Genomic DNA, 15,330 nt, shown 5'->3' with positions numbered 1-15,330 from the left:
CTTGGGACACCCGGCAGCAGTGTCTCAATGACTGCAGAGGGGCTGCTGTACTTCACGTCGGAAGGACTCAAAGGATTTGATTGCTACGTACACTGCAGTTGGGTGTCCATGTGATGAAAAGGGGCGCATTTATAATTTCCCTAATTTTATCATAAAAATGGTCACTAATGTATGATTAGATAGAATCGAGAGGGTTGTTATGAAGCTTCTTGACACAAACATGTCTTCCTGACTACTCTAAAGAGAATTTCAAGCCGGATCCCAACACCAAAGTTCGTGGAGCAAGGAGAAAACCTAGAGGAAGTGAGTTCCCTGTCGTTCCTTAAGCGGTTGCACAGTTCTAGGATCAAGGCCGGTGCTTTCAATGGCTTTTGGTGAATGCTTTTACCGTTTAATTTCAAAAGCAATCAAATCTATGGTTTTTTCAAAGTTAATCATCGAAGATCCAATATGAACGTCTCTAAGGCATTAGACGATCAACACAACATACCAACCCAATTCGTTAGGTGTTGGCTTTGTTGGTTCGCTTCTATCGCTAAGTTTAGTATGCTTTTGCAAGTTCTTTAGTTGTATTTGGGGAAGTAATCCAAATCCTTCTCAAAACATAAAGGCATTTTTGGCAAGTATTAAAATAAAGTTTATGAAACGTTTGTGTAACCTAAGGTGAAGCAGGTGTAGAGAGGACTACTGCAGACTTGAGAAGGGGGTGAGTGAGGAGAGCATACTATGGGGCTAGCATACCATGGGGCTGGGGAAAAAAAAGATTAAAAAAAAAATCCTGTTTTAAACATGAATTTTTTTCTTTGTTTTTAAGCCTCAACCCATGCTCTCCTCACTCACCACCTACTCCAATCTTTCTCTCCCACCTCTCTACCTCTCTTGGTTGCTAAACAGCTGTGTCTGGTTTTCTTCCATAATTTCAACTTCTGTAGGTAGTTCAGGTAAGGGGGCTTATGTTGAATGAGTCCATGTAACTGGTGAATACCTCGTGTTAATAGGTTGTAGAAGTCCTAGTCTTTAAGAAGTAAGGGCAAGTGATGTCAAACATGAGGTAAAGTGGGTGGTCTATATCAGTGTTATTAGTCATTGTTGTGTGTATGTGAAGTTTTATCTGATCAATGCTCTATTTTGGAGGTTAGTTTCCCTGAAAGAAACAGTATATGTACCTAAAGAATCCTATCATAATAGGTAAGAGTAAGAACAAGGGGGAGAATTTTGAGCTCTCATACAATAGCTCGTGATAACATATAAGGAAACTAGGACTGCCATTTGGATTACTCGATCAGGCTCCCGGGCACATAACATTAACATGCCCTAAATGCATGAGAGGGAAGAACTAGATACTCAAAGTGGAAGGTAATTTTATATAAGAGAGAGAGCTAGAAATATTGAACTTGAAAGTCAGATTGAAAATGGGACTGGTATAGTTTTCACACCATGTTGCAATTTGCTAGTTTTGGCCTATTATTGTAAAATGTGAACCATATTACAAATTGGTTTGTACATACTGGTTTGCAATATGGCATGGAAACATGAAAGACCCTTTTACCTATGCATTTGTAGAACACTGGATCATAACTAAAATTATAAAAGAACATCACGATTGCTACCTTTGCATTTAATATCATAGAATCCAAATATTTTTAACTAGTTGGTTTACTCACATTAGTAACAAAAATTTAAAACTATACATCAAGAAAATTATTTGAAAAGAAAACAGGGGATCCCAATTATAGTTTTAGGGAAAACACATGCAAAGAAATAAACATCATACCCAAGACCCATCTTAGATTCTTCCCCCAAATAACAGGGCACTAGGGGTGTCTGAGCATAGACATCCAAGCACAATAAGCACACACAATCTTCTGAGATATGTAGACATAAACTGCAAATGAAAGGCTCATCAACATCAAGTCCTTCCAGTCTCCCTTTCTCTTAGGACTTAGACTATCCTTCAATCCCTTTCCTAACTTTTCAACCCCACTAAAAATTCTCAAAGTCCATGGCTTCTCCTCTTGATGAGTCTCTTTCTTCTTCTCCTTCTTCGAATTTGAGGACCCATTAGGGTCTATGAGTCGGCAAGTGACAGAAATCTGAACCCTGGGATTGAGTTTTTTGTGGGGAATTGAACTTTTCTGGGTAGGGAAAGAGTGCCTGAAAGAGAGAACAGCCATGGAATTTTCAATGGCGATTTAGGGATTGGATTGAGATGGGTGGTTTTTTTGGGGATGGATTAGATGAAGACAATACACATCTTCAGGTTTGATTTGGGAAAAGATGAACTCTGTCGCTGACCCATTTCAAAGGAGAAGGATAAGCAGGCAAAAGAAGAGAAAAAAAATATCTGTTTGTTATGACTTATGAGGGTAAGAATATTATTCTTCTTTGAGGTGGAAATTGCTAAGGTTCAAAAGTAGAAATAACCGAGTATAACCGTTAGTTTGACAGAACTACACGAGACCTTGTTTTTTTTTTTTTTTTAATCATCTATCCTGCCCAATCTTCATTGGGATGTGTGGAGTCTGTGATTATTGGAAGCAATCATGTGGTGGGACCCATCATAAGTGGGCCTTGTTCCAAAATTTTCAACGGCTACATTGGCCATCAGATTAATGGCTTCTTAAAACAAAAACACCTGTAATTTTCTTATAACCAGAAAATGTATGCTTACCGGATGGTAAGGATCTTTTGAAAGTGCATTTAAAAGAAAAAGGGTTCATGGTCCCTACACTTATCTTGAACATCGGAAATGGTGGAAGGAACAAACTTTCCTAGATTAAGCAATTAACCATAATCATATCATCTCTCTCTAAATCGGAAATGGTGGAAGGAACAAACATTCCTAAGATTTTTTTTTTCCATAAAAAATGTTTTTCAAGCAATCCAAACAGGGCCTAAGGGAACTCACATGAGGCTTGTGCGAGGGGTTCTGACTCTCGTGTGAGGATATTGAGCTTCGCACGAGTGTATGATATTTTTAATCAAAATCCATTTTAGGAAGGAAATTTGAATTTCCATCGTTCTCTTTAGTCCCAAACTCCCACATCAATTTTGTGGAGTTTTTTCTTAAAATTTAGGCACTTCAAACACCTTTTTTTTTTTTTTTTTTTGGGGTAACGAAGGACACCCTTCGGAGCTAGGGCTATTTTCCTACGGGATGCGCGCAATCACCCGGAAACCACGCGCATCGGATAAGCAAGGGGGGATTCGAACGCTCGTCACTGCGGAGCAAACACCTTGATATGAATTAATCTGCTCAAAAATTTTGGAGCATGAAAATTCTCTCAAGAACAACTAAAATCTCTATTTCATTGGTGCTGAAATTTTGGAAGGAAGCAAATGAGCACCACTTGAGGAATGAACCTTCAACCTTCATTTTAGAAGGTATTTTTCTCAATCTTAATTTCCTTTGGTAGATTTTAGTTTAGACTAGGATTAATTCAGTTACTTTTTAAAATGGAAAAAATACACTTGGAACACATTCAACTTAACCCCTAATGTTTAAAAAGTTACAAGTAGACCCCATGTGGTTTCAATTTGTATAAGGTAGGCCCCCTCTTTTGAAACACTATCAATGCTAATGAAGACCCATACACCCCTCCAAACCCCATACCCGAATCCAAACACTACCAAAAACACATGGGGCCCACATTGTTTTGATGATCCAAAGCGTTCATTTGATGGGCCCTGACATAGATAGGGTGTGCCTAAAAAATCAGCTCCATAGGATCATCCTAACGCTTCAATCTGTGGACGAACCGTCAACTGAGGGGGTCTACCTTACACAAATTGAAACCACTGGGAGTAGTTGAATGTGTCAGAAACCACAGGGAGTCTGAGTGTATTTTCCCCTTTTAAAATTCATGCATATTATATAGGTTTGTTTGTGAACGTTGGAATTTTAATAAGGGAAAAATACACTTAGACCCCTGTGGTTTCTGGCACATTCAACTTAACCCCTAATGTTTAAAAAGTTACAAGTAGACCCCCTGTGATTTCAATTTGTGTAAGGTAGACCCCCTCAGTTGACAGTTCGTCCACATATTGAAGGGTTAGGTTGATCCGATAGAGCTGATTTTTTGGGCACACCCTATCTATGTCAAGGTCCATCAAATGAATGCTTTGGATCATCCAAACAATGTGGGCCCATACCTGAATCCAAACTCTACCAAAAACACAGTGGGCCCACATTGTTTGGATGATCCAAAGCGTTCATTTGATGGGCCCTGACATAGGTAGGATGTGCCTAAAAAATCAGCTCCATAGGATCATCCTAACCCTTAAATCTGTGGACGAACGGTCAACTGAGGGGGTCTACCTCACATAAATTGAAACCACAGGAGGTCTACTTAACTTTTTAAACATTAGGGGTTAAGTTGAATGTGTCAGAAACCACAGGGGGTCTAAGTCTAAGTGTATTGGACCCACGCCCGAGGAGGTCATGAGAACAAAAAGAACATAAAAGGAATGACGTAGAAAACTGAACAACCACAATTAAAGAGGTAAAATGTCAAATATCTCTAGTGATAGAAGATCTACTCTGGCTCGAACAAGACGATCCACCTCTCCGATAGCTGACTTCTGGGTATGTTGAAACCGAACACGAAGGCCCTCCTATCTATCCAAAATCTCATCTATCGTCTCAGAAAATCTCTAAGGACGAGGGAGCCTCTCGTCAAACCATCTAATTACATTAAGTGAGTTGCCTTCCGACATAGTATTGGTCAAATCTCGCCCGACCTTCAATCTAATTCCCTGAAGAACAACCCTCACTTCACCCTCGTTTTGAGTCCTTGATTTTAATAGGGCCAGAGAGAAAGACCATTTGGTTGTGCCAGAGTCGTCTTTATGAAGTCTTTTCAGTAGCCTTTTTTTTTTTTTTTAAAGGTAACAAATTTATTCCAGGTAAAAAGGTTGTACATAGAGAGGGACAAGATGTCCCAAGTACAAACAAAGGGGTAATCCCACAAGTTACATGTCGGATGAAAGAAAAAAATGCAACTTACAAGTTCCCCAAACAATAAAGACAAGTAACCAAGGTAGTGGACGATCCACCCCTTCCTTAGTGAGGCTGTCTGCCATTGAATTAGCCGATCTACACCTATGTGTTAGCTTTGAGCGCAATAGATTAACCAAATCCCGGATTTCATCGGAAATGTGATATTTCATTTCCAAGGTCCGCCCACCCGGTTAGATGCCCAGGCGATGTTGTGATCTACGTACAAGCAGTGGACCGATGTTGTGATCTACGTACCATTTGAGGCCAAATAATAATCCTCTTGCCTCTGTCTCGTTTGCGTCACAGGTGCCCGCGGGGCCTGAAAAAGTCATGAGAAAAACTCTCTCCGAATGAAAAAGCTCTCGTGCGAGCAAACCGAGAAACAAAAGCTCTCACCCCTAGAGATTTGTCGAAGATGATGAGACTCAAGACAGAATTGCAGGTTTCGGAGTAAGGTTTCAACATGTAAAAAGATCAGTTAATGGAGAGTCTAATAGGTTGGCTTGTGATGAGGTTAGAAGGGCTGAGTTGGAATTTTTTAGTTCCTTCCGCCTTGATATTTGACTCTTAGTATTTTCTATTTGTTCTTTTCTTGTAGCCTAGACCATCTCGGTTATGGACCTCTCTTCTCTTTTTAATTTATCTTCGGTCTTAGCCATTTAAAAACCAAGGCATTTTGGTCTTTTCAAATATCATTCGACAAACTCAAAATGAACTAAAATGGATGGCTAAAATAGGGTGGAAATATCATTTATCAAATGAAAGAGAAAGAGAGCATGGATCAGATTTCGTTGATGAGATAATAGCCACCCAATGGGTTCACAACCCCTTCATTAAACAATTTTTTATTGGCTTCTTATAACTTTATGGGGGATTCTTATAGGCATTTAACAGCTAATTAAATTAGAAGTGTAAAATTAAGAGATTGCTATTACTAAAACAAAAGAGTGCATATATCAATTCGCAAACATATATTGTCCCTTTGGCAATCTTTCTTTATACATGAGCATTGATCCTAACCATCCAGTTAATTGAGTTCTCAAAAAAAAAAAACTTTTAACATCCGGAACCAGGATGAGGAAAGCACGAGCATGACAGGATACTAGAACATATCAGAGTTAGGTGTATAGTTAATACATAAATAACATTCCTCTTCACAGGAAGGACATTTCTAGCATGTCACAAGCAAAGCACACGACTTAAAAATTCATCAATTCTTGAGCTTGCTATAATCCTAACTCTTGATGAAAATTGTAATGAAAATCTACTATGGGGGCAAATAAATTTTATACAACAATGCCCAATAATATGGCTAACCTCTACACGCAATCCCTCCTTCCAAAACATGGAAGCTCTCTTCTCCCTCTTCGACTCGTTTTGATGAAAAATCCAAAACAGCCTCAGAGATCTCTTTTACCGGATCGATAATCAATTAAACACATCGCTGATGCCCATTGGACGCTAGACGTAAACCGTTTCTGCCACATTGCTGCATTATAATGAAGTTTGTCAATGTTCATCAAAATTGAACACAACTTGGACTATGGGACTCGAAAAAGTGAAAACTAGATATAGGAGGTTGAAATGTAAAAAACAGAAAAGATGGGTACACTTAAAATTACCTATTTGATAATAGTTTGACTTCCCTGCAAACATGAGAAGCTAGCCTTTCCAAGTCTAAAGATGACTCTTATATTCACGAAGGAATGACAAGAGAACCATTGAAGACAGGCCAAGGCATTTTTATCTGCATGCAAGGCATTGAAATGGGTATACATCAGTGCATGAGCAAATATAAAGATGACGCAACAATTCAACAAAAGGGCTGGTACTAAACATAATAATAACAATATTACCTCTTGAATCTAACTCTGTTCAGACATGCACTTCGCACATTCTCATCAATCTGTCACCAGACTAAGCCTCCAATTTAGTCCAACAAAAAGGATAAAAAACCAAAAAAAGAGAACAAAAAAAAAACTAACAAAGTTTTGGAAAGACAGCGAATGAAGCTCTATATTACAAAATAACAAATCATTTACCATTGCCTATGGGAAATGTCTCTCTTGAATGCTAAATTAATTGCTTGCAAACATAACATCTTCATCTGGTTGTTCCTATAATGAATATAAAAAACTATGAACAATTGCATTAAGCATAAAATATACCACATGGTTAGTTGAGTATGTCGAACCATTGGATCATAGCTCTCTTGAGTGCCATACTGTTGTGTGTCATATACTATGGGATCCGATTGTCCCTGCAGTAAATGTGAAAGATAGTCTTTAAATTATATTGATTCTCAACTATTAGAAATTATACCACAATCATAATGAGGTAAAGTCAAACCATTCGTTCACTGCTTTCTTGTGTGTGACGATAATTTGCTCGAGCTTTTCTTTCCTAAAACAATAAAATTGGAGTGTTTAAGGCTTTACGCTATGAAAACTATTGAATTAGCATTCATGAAATGAAAGCAAGTTGAACCATCACTCAATTCTTACCTTTTTGCATGTCCGGCTGTAGTGACCAATTTCATTACAATGGCTACACCTGCGTTTCTTCTGGGCCAAGCTCAACTCTGTTGATGATTTGCACCTCTTAGATGGTGCTCCTTTTGTTGTCGCCATCAACGGATCTCCCACTCTTGATATAGTCATCACATTATTTGATTGACTTCCTCTACTCATATCACCCGTATCCGTCACTTTCTGAGGTAGGACCGGTACAATTGGCTCGATAAGAACATTCTCAGCCAGTACTTTTTTCAATAGCTCTTCTACACCATTTAATACAATATTGTACCTTGTTATAGAAGTTGACCCTTCCCCTGCTAGCTTCATAGTTCTAAACACAAGGTCGTTGAAGCGTTCACTTCTAGAATTAAGATGACCTCCTTGCACACCAACTGTAGAACTATTGTTATTGGAATATCGTCTCTTCATATCCTTTGACCAACGCTTCAAAATGTACTGCGATGGGATTTCAAAAATACCAGCATATTGAAGTACTGACATAGCATGGCCACAAAGGAAGCCTTTGAATTCAAAAGACCGGCAAATACAAGAAATTTGGTCCCCGGCAGTATCCCATATGACTTCAAAATCCTTTTTAGCTTCAAAATCCTTCACAACAAAAGATATGACTGTCCCTTCCTTTTTATTACTGATTATAGGACATCCACTAATTCTAACAACTTCCTCTTGAAATTTTGAGAACATACATCTTGTGTAGACTTCGCATAACTGTGACTCAAAAGGACATTTTGTCTTTAATACAGGTTTCTCGTTAATTGTCTTGAAATCTTCATATCCTTCTTTCTCATATCTGTTTTCCAAATCCAATGCATATTGCTTTATGAATTCCTTCAAGGTTGTATGGCTATTAACATATGCATCAAAAAAAGCATTTATACTTTCACCCCGTTGAGTTGTATTCATACCGGCGAAGAAGGTATTTTTTAGGAATACTGGGACCCATTGCTGACGATCTTCAAACAAAGACTGAATCCACTTGTTCTCTGTAAGGTCAAATTTTTCCATCAATGATATCCATCTTTCCTCAAATTGTTTAATTGTTACAGAATCATAGATGCACAGTTTCCATTTTTTCATAAATTCTCCATGCTCATCTTGCAATAAAGGACTCAACTTTTGAGAAATTTTCTGCGAAATATGCCACAAACAAAAATGATGACTAGTATCAGGAAAGACCTCCTTGATTGCCTCTTTTATTGTCAAGTCATGATCAGTAAGTATAGTCGGTGGAGCCCTTCCAAACATTGCTCTAAGCCACATCTTAAATAACCAAACATATGTCGCCTTTGATTCATCTGAAATAAGAGCACACCCAAAGAATATTATTTGCCCATGATGGTTCACTCCTACAAACGGAGCGAAAGGCATATTATATGTATTCGTCACATATGTAGTATCAAAAGACACCACATCACCAAAATGTGCATAATCGGCTCTACACTTGGAATCAGCCCAGAAAACACTTTTCAGTTGTTGTTTCTCATCTACTTCCATCGCATAAAAGAATGCAGCATCTATCTCTTGCATGTGCATAAAATGATCTAAAATAAATTGCGTATCACCTATTTCAGGTATCCTTTTATGTTCCTTGTCGATTTGATTTTGACAATCTTTTTGTGTGGATACAACATTTTTCAGACCCCTCCTTATATTGCGCTTATGCGAAAAGATCTTTGGCGCTGCTTCATGCATGATATAGTTTGCTTTTTTTGGGGGTGTAGGCATGGTCTTATGTGACTTAAATAAATGTGTTGACCCTGGTAAAAGATCATGGTTATGCTCCAAACAAGTATCCTCTACAACCCATATACCATTTTTATTTCTCTTCACTTCCATCATGGCCTTGCAACCTATCTTTATGTCATCTCGTGGATTTTTTACTGCATCATCCTTTCTCTTAGAACCAAATCTGCTACAAGCATATGTAGTAGCAATAAATCCCGCGCTTCTTCTTGAACGGCGACAAGCAACTATAGAAATTCCAAAGCCAATGCGCCTAGAATAGTCATTGTAGAATACATAAGCATCTTCTCTTGACTGAAACTCCATACCCACTCTAGGCTCATCATTTCCTTTACTTTTTGGTGTTGAATCCTTCATAGGAGAATCCATTTCCTCCTCCGACCCACCCACAAAATGTTGCACTTCTTCACTTGGTATCGTTCTTGAAGTCTCGCCAGGAACATCTTCAAAATGATTCATTCCGGATGAATATTCCACTGACTCCATTTTAATTATGAAGTGCTGACCAGCTGTTGCCAAAATAAAAGAAATCACGGAATATTTCAAAGACAAATGCCTCAAAACCATAGGTTTTCATTTGAGCTTAGAAATCATCTCTAGATATATGTGATATGTTTACATCTCATGAATAAAAGTAAATACAAATACACAAGATATACATTTCAAAAGAATCATATAAAAGATAAAGACAATAAAAAACATCCCATAAAACACACAAAGAAATCACACTAAATACTGAAATACAATATATAAATTTCAAAAGAATCAAATTAGAAAATAAAAAAAGAAGAAGACATCCTGTGAATTACAACAAAAAAATCACATGGGTTTTGAAGAGATATTCTTCTCTCCTAGTCTATTGGTATGGAGAGATTTTGACCAAGGGCAAATACGAGCTTCAGACCTGTAGTTGTGAGAGATCCCGGCCATTGTAATAGCTTTGTTATTGATGTAAATAACCCATCAACCCAATTTAAGCTACGGAATTGGGTCAACTAGTTCAAGGTTTTCAAATTTCTAGGCCCAAAGGTCGTGGTAAGCCATTTTAACTACTCATTCGATTCTAGCTTGTGGCTTCGCCTATCGATCCCCACTATCACATGTACTACTTATATAACCGTAGCAACTAGGTCTTGCTCTATCCCCTTAGATATATGTGAAATGTTTACATCTCATGAATCAAAATAAATACCAATATGCAAGTTGTACATTTCAAAAGAATCACATAATAAAAAATAGAAAAGGGCATCTTGTGAATTAAAACAGAAAAAAATTACACTAAATACTAAGCTATAACTTTTAAAATAATCACATTAAAAAATCATAGGACTTTCCTTCGAGTTGAATCATCAATCTGCGAATAGAAAATATAAAATCATAGAACTTTCTCAAATGCTATGTTTGGTTGCTTGGGGTGGCTCGGAGAGTAGTGGAATAGGAAGTCAAAGGGAGGAGATAAGCATTTTGATTTGCCTAGAATTACCATTGAAAATTGTGTAGTAGTGTTTGGTTGCGCGGAATATACTCGGAGAGTAGGAGAAAAAGTAGGGGGTTTCATTACCAATATAGGGAGAGAGGACAGAGAGGGAAGAGAGAGAAAGGGAGAAAGAATCATTCCCTAAAAAATTCAACCATAATTCTTTGCTTTTGGAAGAAGGGGACAAGAAAGAGACAAGCAATTATTACATGGGAGACATCCAAGGGAATCAAAGGGAGTCCAATGCTATTTTGGCAACCAAACGTGGAATGACATGCCAAATCCAAACCAAATTCTACGGCTGCCGAGCTTTTGTGAAATCAAACAAAGCAAAAGAGGTTGATTCTCTTCCTTTGTCAATTTCTATTGATGATGGTTTGACTCATGCAAACAAGCAAGCTATGAACCATGAATTTCAACCAGCATCTCCTTCCAATACATAAGGAGAGCTATCTTGGGTATACAAGATGATACTTGAATGCACCTCTAATGTCATATGCTTTTAATTAGTAGCCTTTCATTCTCATCCATAGCAGTGTATAAAGCTCAGTTTACTGAAAAAACTCACCAAATAAACCTGACTCAATCCAGATTCAGATCAAGTTAAGAGATGACTCGTTTTGTTTCAAAACCCAAGAGAACTTGATCTAGTACTTAAAATCCTGATCTAGTACTCAAAAATCTTGAAAAAATCAGTTGAGAAATCAAAAATATAAATTGAATACTCAGAAAACCCAAAATATTAGACTACGAATGTGTGCACAAAAGCTTGATTGAGTAGTCACTGAGTTTTTAGTTGACTCAGATGCAGAGCATCATCGAGTTGAGTCTATGTTCCAGTTGAATGCTTGGTCTATATTATATACTGTGTACCACCAATTTAGGGCCTGAATGGCCATTACATTTTGAGAACAGGAATAAATCCTTGCCGATGAGGAAAAATCTCCACCAGATTCATGATTTTTTACCTGCAAAGTAGTTTTCTGCTTTTTTCTATCTGCCTTTTCTACTACTTTCTCTACCCAAATGCATTCTGTTAATGTTTAATTTGAAATTATTGTAAAAAATAAAAAACGTAAAATGTGTGTCATGGTAATATCAAGTATCAAGTAAAAGTGAATCTACAACAACAGCACATACTAACATACCTATCGAGGCTTGATATCATGGTATCCAAGCTGATTTTTTTTCAACTTCTACTTATAGGCTCTCCTAGATTCTCATACGTAGCAAGTCCCAACAAATCCCATTAGTTGCTTATTATAAGACAGTTGCCTATTATAAGCTAGTTTCATATTAAATGAATTAATATAGTAACTTACAGGCATCTGTAATCAATACCTATTAAAACATCCTTTTAATCAGTAACTAGCTTAGTCGGTCACTATTGCAAATGAATTGTGTGGCTACTCTCTTGTGCAAAAGAGAGTCCGCAAAACATAATTTGCAAATTTCCTAGATGCTATTAGGGATTTGGTAGGGACCATCGCAGAAGGCATTTCGCGGCCGGGCCGTTGCATGTGAGAGCAGCCACCTCAGATGAATTAAATGAATAAGACAAAATCTGAGCCTGTGTGGTTGCTCTCACATGCAACAGCCCGGCGACGAAATGCCTTTTGCGATGGTCCCTAGCGAATCCCTGCTATATATATATATATATATAGTTAAGGAGGTTAATGTATAGTTATGAGTTTTATTTTTTCAATTGAATTTTGGGTTTTACCTCAAATTTATGGTCATTTTATTTTTATCTAGTTCTACAATGCACAATTCTAGTGGTGTGTTTGTGCAATGTTTTATTTCTCTGGAAAGTTTTCTGGTCTCCTAGTAGTTATTTGCATGAATTGGGTCATCATGTCTCATAACATCAATAACAAGATGATGGCATGCCTTCTCATAAATGGCTGAGAATATATGGTTAATAGACTTTAAAAGAAGGCCTCCAACAGTGATATAAGAAACCAGATTATTGTCATCAACACACTTTAGAAGGAAGCAAAGAAGGGGAGAAGAGAATTGGGGGCCTAAGGGGAGATGTATCGCTGATTTAGCACCTACTAACACCAAAGGGTGGGGCCATCAGGTCAGAATTCTACCAAACTTCCAGTACCCAACTGTTGTGTCATGCTCAATTAATTTGACTTTTCCAGAATTCTCTAGAGTCATCCACACAGGTTTAAAAGATTACTTATTTGCACTCACCATATCGCCTGCACACCCCAGAAGTTTGGAAAATCTCCAGTATAGATGGGATCTTTATGCTGAATTAGAAGATGTTGGGGTTGTATTAGAAGAGTTTATTCAAATGATGTCTCGTACTTTAGTTAGAAGTTCAAATATGATAAGAAGTACAATAATATTTTATCTTTATTCAAATGATGTCTTGTAGTTTAGTTAGAAGTCCAGATATGATGAGGAATGCAATACTATTTTATCCATAAATCAAAGAAGATGGGGGGGCAGTCACCCCGCAGGAATTACAAGACATACCTTTGTTGAGATAGTCTTTTCAATCCCACCAAATATCAAAGACCGCAATATTTGCAGTGGAGAACTAGCTGGACAAATGCAACTGCTCTAGCAGAGGGAGCAGATTCTCATATTTATGGAAAATGAGGAGATATAACCCTCTAATTGGAGTACGAAGATTAACTGAAAACGTGCCAGCTTGGTCGAGCTTCTAGGCAATCTAGTCTTTATAACCTAAAGGGTAAATGAACACCTTATTCAGCATCACTAGAAGAATCAAGATTTCATTTGTGGCTCTCAGAGAATGGCCTTCCCTCAGCTTAGTTCCCCAATCAATGTTTGGACCCAATCACTGAAACTTTCAGGTTGCAAACGGTAAAAGGAAAAAAAAAACTATAATAACCTTCCCCAATTTGAAGATTTGAACCCTAAAAAATGGTGCAAGAGAACCCTTCTTCACATAGGCTGAATCAGGCACCTCTCTTAAAGTGCGCATGGACTAAAATTCATTTGATCCATATAAAAGGTAAAGTTTTTCTACAGATAAATCAGTGAAACCCATAGTATGCCAATCCTTTGATGTACAACAGAATAAATCAAGGGAGAATCCATCAATAGTCTAGGCACTAGCCTTGTACCCTAATGGGTTCATCTAAAACCCTGTCATAGTGACTTAATCTCATCCATCATGCAGCCCCCAAATGATGTAAAATTACCCAGATTATCATCATAGAAAACCACAAAAAGTAGCATTTCAGAACTAATCTTGGGAATTAAAATGATAAATACAGAAGAATAGAGATGATCTCAGCTTGAAAAAGAAAAAAAAGAACAAGTCCTCCCAACAACTAGCTTCTTTGCTTCAAAATCTAGAAAGAAAATGAAAGTCACTGAACAACAGCAATCTAACACATACAAAGATCTAGTTCGGTAAAAAGAATACTACTCAATCATAACACAACTCAGAGATAAGGAAAAAAAACCCTAAAAACATAGCAGAATCCATATAGGCACGGAAATGGAAATGAAAGTTCTAAACAATTGAATGTTATTTGATAATCAGCAGCTGAATTAAATAAGAATTGAGCAAGGAGATCGTAATTTTGAGACTTACCATAAAGGGGAGAACCTCTGTGTGTGTGTATGAAACCCTAGTGCCAAAACAAAGACAATCTTTGTTCGAGAAGAAAAGGAGAAAATAATTATCCAATGGTTCGCGAGGACTATGGAAACTGTATACCTCTTCTACTCCAGCCCATTGGAATCCAGGATTGGATATGAGACTTGATCCCGGATTGCTTCCATCATAGATAATTTTTGCTGATGTTATCGTTTATCCTGGAACTAGTTTTGTCTTTTGTTTGGTGCAATATTATTCTGGGATTAATGTATAAATGGAAAAGTATTTATGGTCCGTTGGCCAAAGATAGAGTGGACCCACGTTGTTTGAGTGATGCATTTGATTGGAGATAGACAGAGTATGACCCCGTAGAATCAGTCTAGGCTTAGCAAGTCAGTCACTCAGCCAGGCATATCAGTCTCCCCGCCTCCCTTTAATTAGGGCGCCCCCTCCCTCAAGCTAAGCCACACTGACCATACCTGACGTGACTACGAAACTGCTAGACTTAGCCTTGTAGCAATCATTGGTTACTTCTTTTTGGCCTTCAATCGCACGTACCTACTGACATACTGATGCTCACTTACCTTCTGATCTACCCCCGCACCGATCATCCTATCCCTTCGATACTCCACAAATCCGCCCATTTTAAAACTCCACAAATTGAAGGATTAGGATGATCCTATTTAGACCTGGCAAGAAGTGACCCGGCCCGTACGGGTCCAACATTCGTGACTCGTAAATATTTCCGGGTCATTTTGACCCGACCCGTCTGACCAGGACTCGTACGGGTCGAGTCAAACCAGGCATGGCCCACCCGTTTTCCAGGTCTACTCGTATTGGAGATGATTTTTTGGGTACACCCTATTCTTGTCAAAGCCCATCAGATGAATGGTTTGGATCACCCAAACAATGTGAGCCCATCCCTATTTCTGGTCGACGGACTAGATAACTTAACTTGTCTGACGGATCAAAAAATGTGAGCCCT

General features: G+C 38.0%; 1 protein-coding gene across 4 annotated transcripts; it reads right to left on the bottom strand.

The window, feature by feature from the left end:
• Positions 1 to 5,947: 5,947 nt before the first annotated feature.
• On the bottom strand, positions 5,948 to 14,572 carry LOC143848772 (protein FAR1-RELATED SEQUENCE 4-like). Of its 4 annotated transcripts, none has more exons than XM_077357841.1 (8): positions 14,340 to 14,571; positions 7,504 to 9,788; positions 7,349 to 7,402; positions 7,194 to 7,259; positions 7,042 to 7,116; positions 6,856 to 6,916; positions 6,622 to 6,746; positions 5,948 to 6,488 (listed from the first exon to the last, which is right to left on the bottom strand). In XM_077357841.1, exons 2-5 carry the CDS (start codon positions 9,763 to 9,765, stop codon positions 7,078 to 7,080), a joined length of 2,421 nt encoding a protein of 806 aa, XP_077213956.1. In that variant the 5' UTR covers positions 9,766 to 9,788; positions 14,340 to 14,571; the 3' UTR covers positions 5,948 to 6,488; positions 6,622 to 6,746; positions 6,856 to 6,916; positions 7,042 to 7,077. The 4 variants fall into 4 exon arrangements, with proteins under 4 accessions (XP_077213956.1, XP_077213947.1, XP_077213939.1 ...); XM_077357832.1 differs by having other exon boundaries at positions 6,856 to 6,905; positions 14,340 to 14,570; XM_077357824.1 differs by lacking the exon at positions 7,042 to 7,116 and having other exon boundaries at positions 7,168 to 7,259; positions 14,340 to 14,572.
• Positions 14,573 to 15,330: the final 758 nt, after the last annotated feature.

The sequence above is a fragment of the Tasmannia lanceolata genome, unplaced genomic scaffold, assembly GCF_043159265.1.
Source record: "Tasmannia lanceolata isolate RefF3 unplaced genomic scaffold, GAP_Taslan_0.1 ptg000003l, whole genome shotgun sequence".
NCBI lineage: Eukaryota > Viridiplantae > Streptophyta > Magnoliopsida > Canellales > Winteraceae > Tasmannia > Tasmannia lanceolata.
The sequence above is the reverse complement of the archived record's forward strand: the minus strand, read 5'-3'. Positions and strand labels throughout refer to the sequence as shown.